General features: G+C 39.8%; 1 protein-coding gene across 3 annotated transcripts; it reads right to left on the bottom strand.

Moving 5' to 3' along the window:
* Positions 1-15: 15 nt before the first annotated feature.
* Positions 16-20,288, bottom strand: CD274 (CD274 molecule). Of its 3 annotated transcripts, none has more exons than XM_055309957.1 (7): positions 20,236-20,288; positions 16,079-16,144; positions 14,636-14,977; positions 7,659-7,943; positions 5,452-5,559; positions 3,669-3,728; positions 16-2,689 (listed from the first exon to the last, which is right to left on the bottom strand). In XM_055309957.1, exons 2-7 carry the CDS (start codon positions 16,128-16,130, stop codon positions 2,667-2,669), a joined length of 870 nt encoding a protein of 289 aa, XP_055165932.1. In that variant the 5' UTR covers positions 16,131-16,144; positions 20,236-20,288; the 3' UTR covers positions 16-2,666. The 3 variants fall into 3 exon arrangements, with proteins under 3 accessions (XP_055165932.1, XP_055165933.1, XP_055165934.1); XM_055309958.1 differs by lacking the exon at positions 20,236-20,288 and adding an exon at positions 20,061-20,188; XM_055309959.1 differs by lacking the exon at positions 14,636-14,977 and having other exon boundaries at positions 20,236-20,283.
* Between the last annotated feature and the right edge of the window lie 1,540 nt (positions 20,289-21,828).

The raw sequence follows: 21,828 nt of genomic DNA, 5'->3' as shown, positions 1-21,828 counted from the left end.
GCACCAAGGAACAAAATAAATAAAAATATTTTATTAAATTAATGCAGATGTAAACAATGACAATTAAAATGTAGAACTAAGTATCATTTCTGCCTATGTCATTTAGAGTAAAACACAAGACAAGAGGATAAAGTGCCTGACAAATTCAACACCACAAAGAGGAATGGAGTAAGCTCAGTCAGACTCCTTCCTTGTACTTCACAAAGGATGTTGTCATGCAAACGAGGGACACCGTACAAACGAACATGTACAAAAGGTAACAATGAGTTCTGTTAGAGACTCTGTTTCTTCAGCTTTGCCATGTGGCAAAACGAAGGTTTTCTTTGTCGATAATCCAGGTAAATGGCCAAGAGAGAAGGAAGACACAGGACCTCCTGGGAGACACGTGAACCTCAAAGCCTTTGAAAAGCAACGTCTTAGATCTATGTAGTGATGAGAACTGGTGGGACTCAGAGGTTCAGGCACAGCTCCTGACCTTTTTTAGCACAGGTGAGAGTCAAGGTACACTACTGGAATTTCCAAAAACAACAACAAAAAAAAAACCACCCATGTAATTTCACAACTGCAATATCAAAATCTAGTTTTCACTCAAGAGAAAACAGATAGGAAAAAAAACACAAGTTCCATACAGGATTCTGTCGAACAGAATTGGTAATAAGTCAGTCGTTAGGACTAGGTTGAGCCAGTGTACCCTGGAGAACCCAAGCATCTCACTTTGAGAAACACAAAATAAACCAAATCCAAACTCAGTCATGGAGCAAGCACTCAACAAATGCTGGTTGTTCAAATGTCAATGAAGCACATACTTAGTATGTAGTAAGTCTTATAAAAGTAATAACAGGCTATGGAAAAGCTAATCTAGAAATAAACAAGACCCAGTGTCTGACTTATGGGAACTTCACATTTGTTCCAACGGCACCATAAGAAGTAATATATTAAATAAGAATAGCCAAGTGCACAGCAGGTGAATAGTGTGTTACCATTTATGCAAAAAAGAGGAAGAAATAAAAAATATACTTTTTATATGTATTTCTACATACATTCCTAGAATATCTTTAGAAGACTATAAGAACAAAAGGCAAGAGTTGGTTGCTTCTGGAAAGGAAAACCAGGTATCTAGGAGGATGGAATGGGGACTTTTTAATGTCTCCTCTTGGACTTTCTGAATTTTGAATCATGGAAAGGTATGAATTCAAACTTCAATTGCACTTATATATATATATATAAAAGAAAGAACCACTGAGCAATACCAACACCATATACATGAGTGTCAGATTGCATGGCAAAGGCAAATAAATCAGATATAAATATAATAATAGAAAAGGCATTCGAGAGCTACTTTCCACAATTTTTTAAAAACACTGACTTATCTCCTAAACTAAAATCACTTTGATTAAAATGTATTTTCGACTTGCAAGGAACACACTGATGAAACGCCCTGGGGGGTATGCCCCCCGCCCTTTGGGAACCTTTCTAGACTCTCCTCTTCATGCCATCGTTCTCCTCCAACACCTTATACTATGACACTGCACTATACTGAAATGATGAATTCTCTTATCAGTCTCCCCCATGATACTGTGAGCTCCTGGGGGGAGAGGTACTTTGTCTTGCTTAGTCACCACCTGGCATAGTGACACGGCTGCTTCCTAAATGTTTGCTGAATGAATGAATTTCTTAAAGCAAAACACAGCTCTAGGCTGTATTCTAAAGGCGGGGGGCGGGGTACAGTTGTGGACATCCAGGGTCTGCTATTTACTCTCTCAGGCAAGTTACTCCATCTCTTCGCACTCTCCACTGTGAAATGGTATGGTAAGAGTTCCTACCACAACACAGCTGTCCTAGGCATTAAATGAGATTCTGTGTAGGATCCCACACAGTGGTTTACACGGATATTTAAAATGGAACAGATACTGCAGTAATATATATTACCTTCAGGTCTGAGAAGATTATTAGGATCAACCAAAGTACTGGAGGGTTAAATAAGGCAACGAATATCCTATAGAAATCATGGGTCTGTTCTCCTTGCTTCCCATGTCCTGGCGGCTGTGGAGGATACCAAACACCTTATAAATACTACATGTTTTATTGAACACACACAACTCACTAAGCAGTAAATGTAGTTTTGTGACAAAATTTTAACTTCTACTACAATGTGTCTTCCAAAGAAATCACTCACAACCACACTCACACAAGACTCCAAAGACTCAAAATAAATAGAAATAACATCCTTAAATACTGTTGCAACACTGGGACCTTCAGTCACACAGACAACAAATAGAGACGTTGAGCGAAGGCAAAGTGCACTTCTGCAGGAACTGACACATTAAATCAGGGAATCTCAACTTGTTTTCCTAGGATGAGCGATGGACGGTTCATGGGGAGTTCATCTTCCAGAAGTGTCCTTCCTTTCTTTTGTAGGTGCCTGTGATTCTCCCAGTCGTTTTGAAGTGCCAAAGTCTCCTTGCAGGCTACCCCCTCTACTCTTTATTACTTTGTTCTCCTCCTCTTCTCTCCCACCTTCCACTGGTCACCACTTGGGCCTTCTGAGCCCTATGTCGCCTGCAGCTTGCCTGGCCCTCTGCACTGCTCTGGTCATGAGTAGCTCTGCTGAACTCAAACCACAGGCCGAGAATCCCTGCTTTAAGATCAGGAGTTCCCATGCTGGATTATGTCTCTTCAAATTGTATATCTAGAGAACAATAATGACAGACATAACTCATATTTCCTAGATGATATAATAAATTTACATATTTACACAATTTTCTCTATATAATAGAGGAGGACCAACCACCTGGCTTGCCCATGTTTGTTCTGGCTTTGAAAACTGAGACTCTCATATCCTGAAAAACCCCTTAATTCCGGGCAAATGTAGAGAAGTGGTTGGTCACCCCTAGGACACTCCAAACAACATTCACTACTTAGTTTTACAAAACAGTTGAGTGGAATTGACCACATAATGAAACCTGCTTGAGCTCATTCAAATTAATTAGATCACTTTAAATTAGCACTGGTTGTGAAGTTTGGTTTCTAACAGCATTAAAAAGAATTAGAAATCTTAACATAACTTTCTTCTTAGTTCAATTAGCTGGGTGAGGTCTTTCTGACCTTCTATAAATGTAGACATTGGTGGTAAAATTAATTTAAGTGGATAGGTTAAGAGTAAGGTTCTATGGTCAGGCTAGTGGGCTCCAAAGCCTGATTTTTGTCAGGCATGTGTTCTTGGGCAATTTGATGTATTTTCCTGACCCTGTTTTCTCTAGTATAACATGGGAAATATCCTAGTATTTATCTCTTTGATTTGGTGGGGAGATTAACCTAGGCACTGCATATGAAGCAGCTAACACAGTGCCTGCTACTCACGTTTTATCTATCTACCTATCACTCACCCATGTAAGTCAATGTGTTCCCCTTTTGCAGGGAGGTGTTAGATGCTGAGCTATAAATCTAGCAGACAGAAGCTGCCTCCTCTCCCCATCCTCAAAGCTCTCAGGAAGCTACACTCCAGGCCATCTCTAAATCTCCTCGGGCTATGGGAGGAGTTCTCATCTTACAGTCGTGAGGCAGTTCTAACAGCCAGCATTCCTTGAAGTGAGAAGAGAGCTGGTAAGTTATAACTAACTTTTTGTTTCTTTTTCTTTCAACCTCCTAACCCCTGCTAATATTCTCACCATTTCGTTTCTTTGAGTTCCTATCTCGGGTGCAACATTTTTCCACATCCATCATTCTCCCTTGAGGGGGGAAAAAAAAAAGGTCATTTTTATTCCCATGTAAAACAACTCTACATCCATCCCACACAGTGACTCAGTTTAAATTCCAAGTTCCTATGAAACATTTTTAACCCTCTAGGAAATCTGGTTAGATTTCTGAATTAATTACATGGGTTCCAACCCCTTAGGTCAATTCAATATTTAGGGCATATGCTTTTGCTCCTAGGTTTTATTTTATTTTAATGTTTATTTATTTTTTTAGTAATCTCTACACCCAATGTAGGGCTCCAAGCCACGACCACAAGATCAAGAGTCACATGCTATTCTGACTGAGCCAGCCAGGTGTCCCACTCTGAGATTTTTCTTTAGGAGTATACACCTTTATTCTCCATTCTTCCCTCAGAGATAGACCATATCCTCAGAGATAGTACCAGTATCCTGAGGTACTATATTATACATTAGTTTTCTAGCCATTCATAATGCCAACTAATTATTTTTCATGGGAAAATACTCAAAATGCAAGTTGGCAACAGTCATGTCCTTGGACAAATCAACTCCATCTCAGGATCATCATATCATTGAAAACTGATCCTTCTCTTCTGGCTAATAGTCTCAGTTCTGTTAAATACCTGTTCTTTAGAAAGAGCTGACCTCCACTCAACCACATGGCTTTCCCAGATCCACCCATCTTCTTACGGGGCTGTGGGGAACTTTTCAACCACTGCTGGAATTCCCTTCCATCTTCTACTTCCCTCTTTGATCTCAGATAACTCTACACACACAATCATCTTTGGATCCCCTGGTTAGATTTCTCAAAGTATTGGGGAAATGTCTACTTTGAATCATCTCAGAATGGGAGGAAATTATTTGAATAGACTCATTTTCCTGGATTTTAATTGTTCCCATGGGCAAAGAGAGAGGTAAATACATGCAAATTATTTTGAAAACTACATAGCACTCTCAGCCAGAAGTCTTGTAAAATACTCTATGGTAAAAGCATCACCGCTCTACAGGGAAAAAAAAAAAAAAATCTATTTTTTATTCCTTAGGTTGCCTGGAAACCAGCTCAATATAACAATGCAACTAATAATGCAAGATTCACATTCAATTGACACTGACAGGTGTTTTAGCTTTTCCTCCCCTATTCTAAGTGTGTGGTTATTTGCATGATGGAAAGAAACGGTGTAATGCTTGGTCTTCTTCACCTTATGTACACACCCATTCTTCCACCTCTCACCCACATACACATGATCTTCACCAAGCAACCCTGCTCAGCTTCACTGTCATTGCTAGTCAACAGTGGAATGTCTTTGCCACCTTGCAAATCAATTCAAGGTTTCCCTGCAGCCATGTTCCAACTGTCATCTCCTTAGAAATGCTTCTACAAGTGTTCACTGCCACTTTCCAACATAAGCGATGCTGTACAATAGTGAAATGAGCAGGATGGAGAAGAAGATAATCCACAGTTTCATATGGTAGCATAACTGAAACCCACTTTGCATAATTGAAAGTTGACCCAGGAAGGGAATGCTAATAGGAAGGCAGCATTTTATACATCAGTGTTTCCTGGCTGGGCCACCACTAGCATTTTGGGTAGGAGAGCTCCCTGAGACATGGGACTGACCTGCACATTACAGAATATTGAGCATCCCTGGCTCTGCCTATAAGTGCCAAAGTGACAACAGTGGCACTCCCGTACATTTCCCCACATGCCCAGTGGAGACCATTGCAATAAAGAAAATACCATGTTTTTTTAGACAGAAAGTGACTGCCAGGACTACACCAAGAAGCAACAGGAAAGATCCTAGAATCACGAAATGAGTCCTCTCACGTGTTGGAACGGGCAGTGGTTCTGAAAAACAAAAGGAAATAAAAAGAAATGAAAGGTGAGATTTTGATGGGAAGGGGACAAGAGAATAATCATCCTTGAAGTTTAATTTAGGCTAGCTTTGGGTTACAAGAAGTTCCCAGCCAGCGAGCGGCTGGAGTGGTGAGATACTTCTGATAGGAAAATGGGAACAGTGTAGAAGAGTGACACAGCTCAGGCTTTGAGCAGATGGGCCACTCACTAACTTTGGTCTCTCAGGCAAATCTTCTAACTGGCCTACAAAATGGAAATGATAATAAATTTTTTTTTTTTTTTGGAAATGATAATAAATTGATCGTGCTTACCACAGGTAGTTGCTGCTCAGTCCTAAATGAGAGGTCCAATGATCTCCCTGGCATTCTTTAATATAGAAGCTAGCAGTCTACTGTAAAGATGGCACATGAAGACCAACTGGCACTGCCAAGAATTTCTACCTCCTCGTATACATGGCCATGATTGAGGGCCATTGCTCACTATCTTCTCTTTCCCAGTTTGAACATTTTGGGACATCTGATCATTGGTACTTCTCGGCAATCTGTCTTGGCTCCATGCGGGAAGAATAGCACGAAGATGCTCAGAGACTGCTAACTCCCACCTCTCTTCATTGGTCCTGATCCCTGACTACCTCGTTCAAGCTCTGAAGTAAAAACAGTGGTCAACCGCCCATCCACTAGCAGTTTACAGCTTACAAAGCCCATTTATATTCTTTTTATTTCAATCTCAGAATAAGTTCAGTTAGGTATGCAAAATATTTTTTTAAAAATCCGAGGTTATAGATGAGGAAACAGACCCCAAGCAATTAGGTGAATTACTAAGTCTTCCCACAAATAATTTGTCATAAAACAACTTTTAAGTGGCAGGAACCCACAAATGGAGCCCCTACTGAAGTGACTCACAACCCAGTGAGAACATCTCTAAGTTTCTAAATGTTTTTTCACTCTTTTCATTCATGGGACCATCTTGTATTGGTTTTCCTTGCCACCCAATTTCTATTCTTTTTTTTTTTTTTAAGATTATTTGTTTATTCATTCATGAGAGACACAGAGAGAGAAGAAGACATAGGCAGAAGGAGAAGCAGGCTCCCTGTGGGGAGCCCGATGTGGGACTCCATCCTGTACCTGGGGATCACGCCCTGAGCCGAAGGCAGATACTCAACCATTCATTGAGCCACCCAGACATCCCTCCACCCACTTTCTCAGTTGTTTTTTCTGAAGCATCTGAAGCTTTACTGGCAACATCATTGAGAAGTGCTTCTCAGAACACCTCTGTTGTGTTAACATCATGCTCTCCTGCCTTACTTTCTCTAAAGGTCTCAGGCTCTCATCACTCTGTATCCCACCTTACCCATTCTGGTAGGGTAGTAAGAAAAAAAATAATTGAGTCTATGCAGGGAAGAGTCTCAAATCATTTTCATACACGGTAACTCACTGGCGCCTACAATAACCTTGCCTGGTAGGTTATAACTGTTATAACTAGGGAAAATGAAGCGTTCAGAAGCTGAGTGGCTTATGCAGAGACCAGAGCCTCCCATCTTACACACTAAATTGACTGCTTTGGGTTGAAATGTCACAGTCTATCTTGGGGGTACAGTTAACAGACGGGGACAATGGATCTTTCCTATTTAGAGTAAGATAGAAAAGTATGTTCTATTCGCTTGCTACCCCAGAAACCCTGGAAAGAAAGGAGCAGCTCTGATATGCTCGGATCTGGATTCCTGAAACACTGCCTGAGCTGTTTTCCTCTGGGGTACTCTCCCAGGTCCCCCTGCCACAAAAGCATTTCCTACATGGGATGGGATTGCCTTATCTGTTTATCTGTTTCCTGGAGAATGTCAACAGTGTCTAACTCTTCTATGAGCCCCTGATGCCTGGCACATAGGGCATATCCAGTAAAATATTTGCTGAATGTTTATTAAACAGCAATAGGACTTGGATGAATGGGGATAAGGAATCATTTTGTAAATACAGTGTCATTCATGCATTCACTTATTTAACAAACGTTGGATTCCTAAAATGAACATGCATCATGCTAGAGTCCAGGGAACAGCAGTAGGCACATTTGTATTGAGGCATTCAGAATATTACCTGGGATGACCAACTCGGCAGTATTGTTTTCCTCAGGACCTGATCTTTGAAAAGTGCAGTAGAAAATCTCATTAGCTGTTGCATTGATGTTCAGCGTGCTGGTCACATTGAAAAGCTTCTCCTCCCTATTGGAATTAGTGATGGTGGTTTTGCCACTCAGGACTCGGTGGTCACTGCTTGTCCAGATGACTTCAGCCTCAGGGTAACCCTCAGCCTGACACATTAGTTCATATTCAGAGGTGACAGGATCCACAGAAATTCTTTGGCTGATGTTGCGGTACGGGGCTAGATCATGAGCAAAAAGAAGTCAGGGCCTTCACTTAGGACAAAATTAGGCATGTGGTTTGGTGTCATCTACATTAGGAAAAGTATCAATTCAGGTGGGTTCTCAAGAGAAATATGCTGATGTTCAGATGTCTCAGCAGTGAGGAACCTCTATGCTGCTTCAACTCGCCCATTCATAGTTGGGCTACATTTGAGCTCAAAGGAACAATTACCTACCTTGCTACGAAAACCATATTGCTATTTTTATCAAGCTCCAAGTAAACACATAGGTTAAAGAGAATTGTCATCTCTAAACCAATAGTCTTTCTATCCAAATACAAAATATGTCTGCCATTTGTTCAAGTCTCTGTATCTTTCTCATAAAGCTTTATAGTTTTTACATAGGGCTAACCCATTTCTTCTTAAATTTATTCCTGGATATTTTCTTTTTGTTATTGTAATGCTGTTTTTGTAACATGAACCTTCCCAGCTGACCAGCACAGACTTTATTTAATAATCAGAAAAGCTGATTTTCACATGCCATTCACTTTTTCAACTATGGGTCAATGATCAGAAATTCGGTATGAAAAGGGTATAAAGTATAGTATCACTGTAAAAACTGATACGTGTTCCTGGATAATACTATTTAAAGTTTAAGTTTATTTTTTACTTCAGAATAGTTTTAAGATTTCCAGATGAGTGGCAAAGATAGTACAGAGTCCCCACATACCTATCACCCAATTACCTTCTATTGTTAACATCTTGTATTACCATGGTGCATTTGTCATACTAAGGAACCAATGTTTATATAGTACTATTAACTGTACTTTGCTCACACTTTGCTCCATTTCACTTGTTTTTCCCTAATGTCCTTTTTTCTATTCCAGGATCTCATCTAGAATACCACATTATAATACTTACTTTTTGAACCTTTTATTCTGGCTATTTGAATAAATCATTTAAATAATTATTATACTTAAGAAAGAAAGTTTGAATTTTATTTTATTTTTTATTTTTTTTAATTTTTATTTATTTATGATAGTCACAGAGAGAGAGAGAGAGAGGCAGAGACATAGGCAGAGGGAGAAGCAGGCTCCATGCACCGGGAGCCCGATGTGGGATTCGATCCCGGGTCTCCAGGATCGCGCCCTGGGCCAAAGGCAGGCGCTAAACCTCTGCGCCACCCAGGGATCCCCAAGAAAGTTTGAATTTTAGATCATCAATTAGAATTTAACTCTTTGGAGACCAATCGAATCCCACATCGGGCTCCCGGTGCATGGTGCCTGCTTCTCCCTCTGCCTATGTTTCTGCCTCTCTCTCTCTCTCTCTATGTCTATCATAAATAAATAAATAAATCTTAAAAAAAAAAGAATTTAACTCTTTGGTTTGGGCCCTTTTAGGATTAAGATACCACATGTACTACTTTAGTAGATTATTTAGTGCATTTACATCACCTAAGATCTTTATTCATTTTATTCATTACAAGCATGGTAACATGTCGTTCTTCTCTTGGTATAATTTTTATTTCACTCACAGAGACTTAATATGAAACAGCCAGAAGTAAACAAAACTGAAATAATGATGTGATGTTTTTGTGCTGGCAAGTCAATGAAATGGCCAACAGAAACAGTAGAAATCAACATGATTATAATTTCAAAACACATAAATAATGGTTCTCATGAACCATGAGGATTTGAGTCCTCAACCTTGTATCTGTTATGTTTAAGAATCTTTTTAAAAAATATGATTATACTTCCTCAAACAATATTACCATGATAGGGTCTAGTTTACATAGCACAGAACTTGATTTCTGGGCCATTTAGTTTTCAAGACTAAAATCACAGGTAATAGTAAAGTATTAAAGGTCAAATATTTGTTTTACTCTTGTAACTTTTAATGGAATGATAAAGGAGAACGTTGCTTTATCCCTAAGCATGTGTATAAATGTGGTCTGCCCCTCAGAGCCTAATAAAATGAGTGGAATGGTTCTACTCATTGACCAGATATCCACTACACTAATCTCTTTAGTAGGGTACATGTGTTGGGGTATAGGAAGCAAAAAATTAGAACTTCCATTTAAATATATTTTAATTGTAATAGTTAAGAAATAATCTAAGCTTCATAAACTTTACTATTGGACACTGGGCCTCATTTTTTTAAAGATATTATTTATTTATTCAAGAGACAGAGAGAGAGAGAGCAAGGCAGAGACACAGGCAGAGGGAGAAGCCAAGCTCCATGCAGGGAGCCTGAAATGGGACTTGATCCCAGGTCTCCAGGATCATCTCCTGGGCTGAAGGCGGCGCTAAACCGCTAAACCACCCGGACTGCCCTGGGCCTCACTTTCTATGCCACATGAGGGTCTTATGGGAAGAAGGAAATTTTATAAGACCAAAGGGAAAACAGTGACTCCTTTGGGCTTATTACAGATTTCCAGATTCTCTTATCTAATTTTAACTAGACTAACCTGCTCACAAAATGAACAAAAAAGTAAAAATTTTCCCATAAAGAAACTGAGGATGGAATACTAATACTTCAAGCACAAAACACAAGGAAGTGGCAAGAGGGACACTTTTTACCTCTTTATGACACTTTATGAAGTTAAAACAAGAAGTACATAATTGGACCTGATAAGGTGGTGGTTTAAAAACCCTCAAGATTTTACATAATGCTGCTATAGACATTGGGGTGCATGTGTCCCTCTGAATTAGTATTTTTCTATTCTTTGGGGAAGTATCTAGTAGTGCAATTCCTGGATCTATTTTTAACTTTTTGAGGAACCTCCATAGTATTTTCCTACAACAGCCAAATTATGGAAACAGCCCATTTATCCATCAACTGATGAATGGATAAAGAAAATGTGGTATGTATGTGTATACACACACACACACATACACACGAATATTACTCAGCCGTAAAAAAGAATGAACTCTTTTTTACTTGCAAGATGTGGATGGAGCTAGAGAGTAGAATATTAATATTAAGTGAAATAAGTCAGTCAAAAAAGGCAAATACCATATTCCTCACTCGTATGTGGAATTTAAGAAACAAAACAAATAAACATAGGGAAAAAGAGAGGCAAACCAATAAACAGATTCTTAACTGTAGAGAATAAACTGATAGTTACCAGAGGGGTGGGGGGTGGGGGGATGGGCAAAATATGTGATGGGGAATAAAGAATGCACTTGTGATGAGAAGCACGTATTGTATGCAAGTGCTGAATTCCTAAATTGTACACCTGAAACTAAAAACAAAAAATACCAAAACCTCAAGATTGTCGAGACCATCTACCTTTGTTAACAATGAATTTAACCTTGAAGTATTAGCTAATGATAGTAAATCATAGTTAACAAGGCATTAAAATATAATTAAATTTTTATTTCATCCTTTAAAAACGTCTGTCTTTATACATTTATAGAATGTTCAATGCATTAGGCTGAACCATATGAAGTCAGTGTTGTTCAACTTCATTTACCTTTTAAAAATGTCAATTTCTTTTTTATTTATTTATTTATTTATTTATTTATTTATTTATTTATTTATTTATTTATTTATTTATGATAGTCACAGAGAGAGAGAGGCAGAGACACAGGCAGAGGGAGAAGCAGGCTCCATGCACCGGGAGCCCGACGTGGGATTCGATCCCGGGTCTCCAGGATCGCGCCCTGGGCCAAAGGCAGGCGCCAAACCGCTGCGCCACCCAGGGATCCCAAAATGTCAATTTCTTATGCTATATCCTTTTTATCAGCATAAGTATATCCTTTCTAACTATACACACACACAAATACACACATATTAACTAACATGCTTTACTGATGGAGTAGGTCATCAAACACATGTGTAGACTCCTGGTTTACTAGATACAGAGCACACACATGCTAATCGAATGGTCACATCAAGATCAAGAAAAGCTCACTGTAGTTTTGAAGTCAATATATAACTTCATACACACTCTGGAGGTATAAATACAGAAAGTAAAACCTGGTTGTTAGGGACACAGACTCCAGAACTAGATTACCTGAGTTCAGAACCTGGCTTTACCACTTAATAGCTGAGTAAACTTAGGTAAATTAGTTAATTTCTTTGGGTCTCAATTTTCTCCTTCATAAAATGAGAATAACACCACACACGTCATTGAATCTAAGATGCCATCTACTAAAAGATGTACTTAGATCCAGAGATAGTAAAATGTGAAAAACCTGCATCTTAGACATAATGAATCCCTTACCCCATAGAGTCATTTGAGGATTAAATGAAGAGGATAGGCAAAATGTTTAGGACAGGTTCCTGGCACATAGTAAGTACTACATGAGTGTTAGTTACTATTATGATAACTACTAGAGCTGTTCCTCCTCCTCTTCTTACTACTACCATGTAAGTGTACTCATGTAATACTCTTCAGAAAGTACTGACTGTTCCTCATGAACAGACTTGGAAATAAAATTTCACATATTCAAACCTGTTCATCTTTCAAAATTGTTAGCCTCATCCTATTTGAGGAAATATTTCATTCATTCATTCATTCAAAAAATATTTTTTGTGTTCCCTTGTCAAACTCCTCTTGTATGCCCAGTCCTGGGATCTAGCACTGAATAAAACAGACCAAAATCTCTGTCTTTGTGGAGTACATATTCAAGAAAGAGGAGAGAGATAATGAACAAAACAGGTGCATTCATATGTGTTAGATAGGCATGAAAAGCTTACGTGATACATTAGATGGGGAGGAATACTATAGAAAAAAATCTAAACAAGGCTGGTTGGTGAATCTAGGGGAGAGTTGGGGTTGGTAGGGAATGATAACAGTTAATCCTTGGCTAATATAAACAAATAAGCTTTGTCAGGAAAACTATGCAATACTTTGGTCTTTTAGTTGCCTAATCCCATTTATGGTCCTTGCTATTAGGTTAAATGATTAAGGAAAAACAACATTCTCAGTTGAAAGTCAGATACCTGAGAGTATGTATGGTATTTAAACTGATAAACACAAAAGATGTAATAATACCCAGAGTGATAATAATAATTGAGTTAATCCAAAACTAAATTTGCATTTTAGTTTTGAAATGCTTCACCTATAAAACCCCATGGTGAGTAAACTCCCTGTGGGGAAGCTGTATTACCACATGTTTGCAGTGATGGGAAGAGAAGCATTACTGTGAAATCATTTGCATATAGGGGCGGCTCAGGAATTGTATTTCCTTGAGTTGTTAAAGCTCATGCAAGAGGACCATTGCCACTGGTAACACTGCCTCAGTGCAAGTGAAGCATGGTGGTGGCCTTTCTCTCAGGGTAGTTCAACTCAACACCCAAGACCATTGTGTGCTGATGACAACAAGATGGATTGGGATTAGGATGCCAATTTAGTAATTTATAATATAAAATGGAATGGTCAAAACAAATCAGACCCTCAAGTCTGGCTGGTCATCTGCTTTGCTCTATCAGGAACCCCTTCTTGGAAAAAACATCAGCGCCAAAAGGTTTCCAACTGTGTTGAACCATAACAAAAGAAATCACAGATCAACAAAGGAAATTACAGAGCCCAGAGGACCAGAAAGAACACCCTTCCTTGCTACAGGACAGCTGTATGATTCTTTTTTTTCATAGTACTGATTTTCAGATTGATGGCAGGCCAGGAATGCAAAGAACAATGAGTGATGACTGGATTCTGGTCACATACTAAAAGGTCATCATGTAAACAAAAGAAGCAGGCAGATAATCTCAAAACTATGGCTTGAGAGGGCAGGTATCAGCTCAGTATCAGAAAATAATTTCAAAACGCTATGGAAGGGAGGTCCAAGTGACAGAGTGTCATTGTGGAAAGTATGTGAGCAGAAGATCCCTTATGGGGATTTCTGTTTCTTGGGAGTTTGGACTAGCTGCTCTTACTTGGGATCCTTTCACCTTTCAATTCTATGAATCTTAACAGTAAAAGTAGAGGGGTCAGTGAAGGTGTTTTCCTTGTCTAATGACACCACAAAACTTTGAACACAGGTGACCTGATGACATATTTGTGGGTCACTACCTAGGAATTTGATACTTACAGTTCCTCTACAACACTCCAAGATAACAGTGGTGTAGATTTTCAAGATGAATATATGCCCAGTGAGCATAGTTTATACTGTCTCTGAAGAAGAATAGTTTCCTTTATGTTTGGTATTATTTTTTGCCTTTATAGATGACTTCAAGTCTTTTTGAATGTGAACCTCACAATGGAGTTTGTTTTTACTATATTAATTCGGAGTTGACAGAGTTATAAAGAAAGGAAAATGATGGCAGACTTAATCACATTTTTTTAAAAAATTATAGTTGAATAAAAAAATTCCTGGAGGGACACACAAATAGTAGCTACTATCTTTATATGCCACAGAAGATGGGAGAAGGACACTCTGTAATTCATGTTATTCCCTTCCATGGTATCTGAATTATTTCCAAGTACACGTATTACTTTCATAATAATAAAAAAGTAGAGACTAGGAATTTATTTTTAAGAGAACTGAACATACTGTGGAACATGGCCCCACCATGTCTGGCTCTGGATCTCCAGGGACTGCCATATAGGAAGTGTTTGAGAAATGCTCATTGGATGAGTGTGTGAATGAAAGGATGAGCAGATTACCACAGTGGAGAACAAGGTGGACTTCCAAGAAGAAAAAGTTCCCAGTACTGGGGTATGGTCTTAATAAAGATTGGGCCTCTTCACCTGCATTTACTCTTACCATGAACTTTCAAAGTAATCCGCTTGTAGTCAGCACCGCCATAGCCGATCAAGCAGCAGTAAACCCCTGCATCCTGCAATCTCACATCTGTGATCTGAAGCGCAGCCTTCCCCAAGAAGAGCTGGTCCTTCAATAGCTGAGCCCTCTGGCTGTAGCTGCTGTGCTGAACTTTCAGGTCTTCCTTTCCATTCACAAATTGAATAATTTTTTTATCCTCCATTTCCCAGTAGACGATTAGTGCAAACAAGTTTAACTGTTTTTCCACCGGGAATTTGCATTCCATTGTCACATTGCCACCATACTCTACCACATACAGGTCCTTAGAAACTGTGATCGTAAATGCTGAAGAGAAAGACAACCAAGCTTCAGAAGATGGGAAACTCCTCAAAAAACTTACATATTAAATGCAGGGTTTACAAACACTTTATCTGGTCACTTATATGATAATTATGTTTAAGGATTTACTTCCCTAAAATATCTATTTTATCTAGTGGCTTTGGAACATGTTTTGGAACTCTGGATCTCATCTCTAAGTTAGAATAATATGATCCACTATGGGGCACCTGAGTGGCTCAGTTGGTTAATCATTTGTGGCTCAGGTCATGATCTCTGGGTTCTGGGATAGAGCGCCACATCACTGGGCTCCCTGCTCAGTGGGACGTCAGCCTCTCCCTCTTCCCCTCCCGTCCCGTCCCGTCCCCACTGCTCATGTGTGCTCTCTCTTTCAAATAAATAAAATTTAAAATAAATAAATAAATAAAATGCACTAAACAAGTTGCTGTTTCTTAACCAAATCATAAAAATACATTACTGTAGAAACATTACATGGTGATGGGGTACTTATAACCAGGAAGACTGTTTCATGTGGATATCCCCACAGTGTCCTTTGGTTAGACACCCTAGTTGCCTTCTATATAGTCTGAATGATCAATTCCAATAGTCCTCTCTTCTTATTGCCCTAAAACCCTTGATCAGCTGTCTGGCCAGAGGTATATGGGTATGGAGATTTAGGGAGGGTCTCAAGAGATAGTACTATGTTACCATGACATTTTCTAATGCACACTATAATTCTTCCATAGGATATCCACATTGGGAAAAGCCAGTCACAGAGCAAGGTGGAAAGAATGTTCCTGTTCTTGTTTAAAATAAATGAATAAAAGTATATGCATGGACCATTTCCCCAGATAATTTCAGTAATTAGCCCTGGGAAGATGGATAACAGGCAATGGATAAATAGATAATGGATTAATTTTTTTCTTTCAGTTTGACCATAATCCCTATATATCTTTGTCCAGTGAAATGGGTTCATGAACTACAGAAAGAAAACGAATGATCTCTGTATAAAAAAAATTACATCTATTTTAAATAATTATTTTAGTTTTTAACTTATGGTTAAAATATTTAAAATATAGGGCCTAATGAAAGGGGGATTTGATGTCTTACCTTTTAGCAAATGGCAGTAGGCCATGAATGTAAAGACACTAAACATTCTCATCGTTCTGGAGTGACCTAATTATGGAAAATGCAAAAAGAAAAATGTTTTATTTATTTATTTATTTATAAAGATTTTTTTAAAATAATACTTTTTAAGATTTTATTTATTTATTCATGAGAGACACAGAGAGAGAGAGGCAGAGACACAAGCAAAGGGAGAAGCAGACTCCACGCAGGGAGCCCAATGTGGGACTCGATCCCAGGACTCCAAGATCATGCCCTGGGCTGAAGGCAGGTGCTAAACTGCTGAGCCACCCAGGGATCCCCTAGAAAAGTGTTTTATTCAATAACTGAATACCCAGACATTATGGGTCTGATAACCAGAAAATGACTGATTTATAAGTGTGGAAATGCAGTAGGGGAATTTAGAAGTTTAATACCCTTACTTAATATCCTACAGTCATAGAAAGCCAAAAGGAAGAAAGCTACAATGATGAGAATCTTTAAATGTAATTATAAGGCCTGAAAAAAACTTATACTGAACACTCAAAAGAGGCCAACAAGAAAATGGTGCACTAAAATTCTCAACTATTTCATGTTTCTTCTGCAGTGGAACTTATCTAGAAATCCAAACTTGCCCTGTGCAAAATTTCAAAGCAAGGACAATCTAACGTCCACATCTCCCAACTTTTAATACTTTTTCTTCCTTCCTAGTCCCTGAATACTTTCATCCTATTCTTAGCTACTGAAGCATTCCACATCACTATCTCAACCATGACACTTCTCTCCCAGGTGCCATCCTTCAGAAATCTCCTCTTCTGTCCTTGGCTTATTGCAAATTATAAATTCTATTCTCTCAATAAATTGATTCTACTAGTAGTGGCAGTGAGAAGAAGCAGCTGTTGAATTTGACCAATTCATACTAAGATGTGAATAACTTATAGCCACTCTTTCTGCTTAGATTCTATTCTTCATTTTGTCATCCTACTTGAAATTCTACCAATTCTTTCATTCAGCAAACAATGATTGAACACTTCTGTCCCAGGCACTGTTTTAGGTACTAAGGACACAGCAGTGAACAAGAAAATCACTCTCATTTTGGACCTTATATTTAAGTAGGGAAATAAATAAGTAGAATGGAAAGAACCCTAGAAACTCAAACATCAGAGTTGAGGTAGAATAATGATATTTGATTACTTTTATGTTTTTCTTCATTATTAAAATAATATAAATACAACATAGAAAATGAGAAAAGAAGGGGAAAATCACCCACTATTCCATTACTTTAACCCAGGAAACATTTGCTAATGTCTAGAAATATTTTTGATTCTCAAAATGCAGTGGAGTAGGGGTAAGGACCTCTACTCTCTAGTGGTAAAGGCAGGAATCCTGCTGCTGACCATCCTACTATGCACAAGACAGCCACCATAGCAGAGATATATCCAGGCCAAACTGTCAATAGTGCCAAGGTTGAGAAACTTTGCAGCCACTGTAAGCATTCCAGTATATATTTTTCTTCTAGTCTTTTCCCCTATGAATCTTCACAGAAACCATTATAACCTTATCAGACATTTAACACTTTTTTTCATTTAATATTAAAATATAAATATTCTTCATTTTATTGAATAATATATTCATAAGTATTTTAGTGTTCCCATAATGTTTAGTTCCCCTATTGTTAGGTTTAAGATTGTTTCCAATTTTTAAAATACCATACATAGGGATCCCTGGGTGGCGCAGCGGTTTGGTGCCTGCCTTTGGCCCGGGGCACGATCCTGGAGACCCAGGATCGAATCCCACGTCGGGCTCCCTGCATGGAGCCTGCTTCTCCCTCTGCCTGTGTCTCTGCCTCTCTCTCTCTCTCTCTCTCTGTGACTATCATGAATAAAATAAATAAAATCTTAAAAAAATAAAATAAAAAATAAAATAAAATAAAATACCATACATATTTGTGTATTCAGCAAACATTTGTTAAGTGCCTACTTATGCCAGGCCACAGGCCAGGCCCTGACAACAGATTTCCCAAACTGGAATTGTGGATCAAGAAGAAAGAACATCTTCCTGGTTCCTGATATATGCAGATAATTGTTACATTGTATCTTCCACTGGGTATGATTTAAAAATTTTTTTTTCTAATTTGATTATTGAAGAGTTACAATTTGAATTTTTCATGGGTTTGTTGATTATCTTGGTTCTTTTGTAAATTACTTCTTCATTTTCTGGCCTTTTTATCTTACTAGTTTCTTATCAATCTGCATAAACCCTTCACATTCATATACATATATATGGGTAAAAATAAAAAATGATAAAGTAAGATCAAGTTGTCATCCTCTTGTCAGTGTTAGGTGCATAATTCTTACTTCTGTCCTTTCTCTCTGCCCTGTACATGGGGAACAGGGCAGCATGGGAGCCTGTGAGACCATGAAGCCTGCTCGAAATAAGGCTGCAGAAGCTGTCTCCCTGCCCTTTCCTTGGGCCAGAGTAGATTACATCACAATTATAAAATACTGTGATATTATAAACAGAAATCTAATTATTGTGCAAAAGGAAACTGAAGATACCCCTAACTCCAAGCAAAGAACTGTTGAATGAGACAAAGGGAAACAAAATCCACTCATGGGTTAAAACTAGTTTTGCCAATGTTTATGGCATACGCTGGTGGAGTTCCTATCCTTTAAAGAACTGGTTGAAAATTTTAGGGGTAATAAAAGTTTACTGGAAGCTGATGGGTTAGGGCTGCTATTTCCCTAATTCCTCATGATACTACTTTTTTGAAGGTTCCTTTCCCTTGGAGTAAGGCTGTCATTAGTGGGGGGACAAAAATGTAGGACAGAGCCCATGTGAATAGCCATGGTCTTTAACCTATAATCCCCACATCAGGGCAGTTAGTATAAGACAACACTGACACCTTCAAGTAAGAAACTATGATGGTATTGTCTGGATTCCCAGACAAGAGCATTCAAAGAGCAAGGAAATGTGAACTAGGGAAGAAGTTATGGTTCATTCAGGATGGGGAAGCAGGTTTGTCCCTGGGGAACCCAGTATAACACTACGGAACTGAGAGTGTTTCTGTATCTCCCAAGCGTAACAAGGCAGGAGGAAAAGACAAGGAAAATAATTGTATGCTTCCAGGTGGCTTCAAATCCCCACACCATTTCTACAGCTTCTTCTAGGACTACCCTTAACTACTGTCCTGTAACTACTGTCTACTCTCTTCAACTGAAAAAGGCTTATTTTTTTCTTTAGACTACCATCATTCTTAAAAACTGCGGGCAACTGTCAATGTAAACTGGCTCTTTCTTGAAGGTGATTTTCAATTTGTGTGAAAAGGCCTTTAAAATATTCAGACTCTTTGCCTAAGTAGTTAAACTTATAAGAGTTTATCTGAAGGAAATAATCAGTAATGTCCCAGAGATTTATAAGCAATCATGTCCACTGAGTGGCTAAGACACTTAACCACTGTAAATAATCTTTATGTCCAACATGGGGTATTAATTTTGTTTACCCAGTACCATGCCATGCAGCCATTAAAAAAAAGAATACACACACACATATACTATCTAATCCATTGAAAATCACATAAGGTATTTTTGTAGGTGCAAAGTGGAACAGTGATACTTGAAGGGACTCCCTGTGTTATGAGACAAAGACAATGGTCTTCCTCCTTCAGGACTCCTGTAGGTCCTTAGGGCAGATAGAGCAAAGAGCTCAGGTTGGGGTATCCTGGCTCTTACTCACAATAGGAGGGAGCTTTAGGAGAGCTGGATGACACTCAGACCCTACTGCTAGTGAGCAACTGAGGGTGGACGAAGACCCCAGTGTCCGACCTCCAGCCTAGGAGTTTCCCTCTAGACCCAGCTACCTACCTCAGGACCATATTCACGAACGCACAGAAACATAGACTTACAAAATCATTATTAAGCAAAAACGGAGTCCCACCCCGCACTCCCCCTCCCCGCTGACGAAAGTCAAAAGTCCTAGCTGCTCCTACCAGCCTATGCAGGGAAGAGCTCTACTACCCCATCAAACCACCGCGCTTTCCCCCGGCTCTTCTCTCTCCATCCCACAGGAAAGGTCTACAGACCAGCTACTTTTTAAAAGTGCCACCCGGAGACGGCCGAAGACGCCAACCAGTGGGCACCTGCCGGGGGAAGGATGCCCCCTACCTGCTGGCGGGAGCTGGCGGCGGGCGGGCGGGAGGTGCTGCACGCGGGGTCGGGGCCGCTGGGACTGCCGGCGCCGGGGATGCTCGCTAATGAGGCGGCGGAGCCGGGGGCGCGAGCTCCCCGCCGCCCCCCCGCCCGCCACGCCTCCTCTGGGCCGGGCTCCGCGGCCAGCCCCGCCCCGGGCCTCCCCGCCGCCCCGCCCCCCTCCGCCGCCTCCGCTCCACCCCGCCCACCCCCGCCCGGCGCCCGGCGCCCGACCTCCCCGACCTCCCCGACCTCCCCGACCTCCCCGACCTCGCGGCGGGCCCCAGCCGGAACCCGGCTCCACTCGCCCATCCTCCGGCCCGCTGGGAGGACCGCACCGCCCTTCCCTTCACACCGCCCAGCCCTGGAAAACGGGGAAATTAGTGGATTCTGCACTCCTGGGCGGGGGGAGATAGAGCGAAACCGAAAGCGAACTTTACCATTCCGGTTTCTCGTAAATCAGCTTTTAAAGAGAAAAGCTCCAAGGAGAAAACAAACAACATGCCCTATTTTTAAAACAGAATTTTTAAAATGAGCCAACGTCTGAATGAAATGAAGATTTCAGACCGTCAGTTTCGTCTTTAGGATCTTAGGATCTGGACACTTTAAATCTGACATCAGTGTCGTGCCCCCCCCCCCCCCCCCCGTTGATCAAGAGCTTTTGGATAATGAAACATCTTCACATAATTTGATATCATCCTACAGTATATACGAAATGACGGGCCCACAGGCTTTGGTTTTTATTCTAGAAAGTCAATGTGCCTATAATAGGAAATATATTTTTTTAATACGTGGATTTTGAGGACTTCCTCAAAGTTCCTCGACATAATGAAACTTAAATTGCTTTGTCATTAAAGAACTTTCTATCACCGGTTACACCTTTTAAGAATGCTCTGGCTCCCTCGGGATCCAGATTAGGTGAACACATTTCAGATGAATATTAAGAAACCCCTTCTAATGATAACTCCAGCTCAATGGACCAGCAAAGGCAGAAACCAAGTGTCCCACAGAGAAGGTGATGGCACAATTGACTTAAGCATTCCCCGCTGCTGGACTTCTAGGTGTTTTCCTCTTTCTCCTTCCTTCTTCTCCTCCTCCTCCTCCTTCTCTCTCTTTCTAATTTTAAACTGATAAAAACTCATCATGTCACTTGCCTGCTTATTCATTTCAGCTGCAATTCAAAATAATGCATAGCAAATGAATATGGAGATGTCCATCGGCTTGACTATGGCATTTGCTTCCCAAGTAAGAATTTTCACATTCTCAGAATATCATATATATATATTTTTTTCTTAACTTGGAAAAATACTTAGGATGATACTGCCTTAAAAGTCTGTAGAAGAGTATGAAATTCTGTTTAGTCTCAATAAAGCTGTAATAGACTTGGATTCAGCTGAGATATTCCCTCTTTCAAAACTCTCTCTCTTTTTTAAGATTTTATTTATTTATTTGAGGGGAGGGGAGAGGGCCTGAGCAAGGGGGAGAGGGAGAAAAAGACAACCCGCTCACCACCTGCAGCTTGGTCCAGGCACCCTGTGATCATGACATGAGCTGACGGCAGATGCTTAA

The sequence above is a fragment of the Nyctereutes procyonoides genome, unplaced genomic scaffold (assembly GCF_905146905.1).
Source record: "Nyctereutes procyonoides isolate TBG_1078 unplaced genomic scaffold, NYPRO_anot_genome, whole genome shotgun sequence".
Classification (NCBI taxonomy): Eukaryota; Metazoa; Chordata; class Mammalia; order Carnivora; family Canidae; genus Nyctereutes; species Nyctereutes procyonoides.
This window is presented reverse-complemented; position numbering and strand designations above follow the sequence as displayed.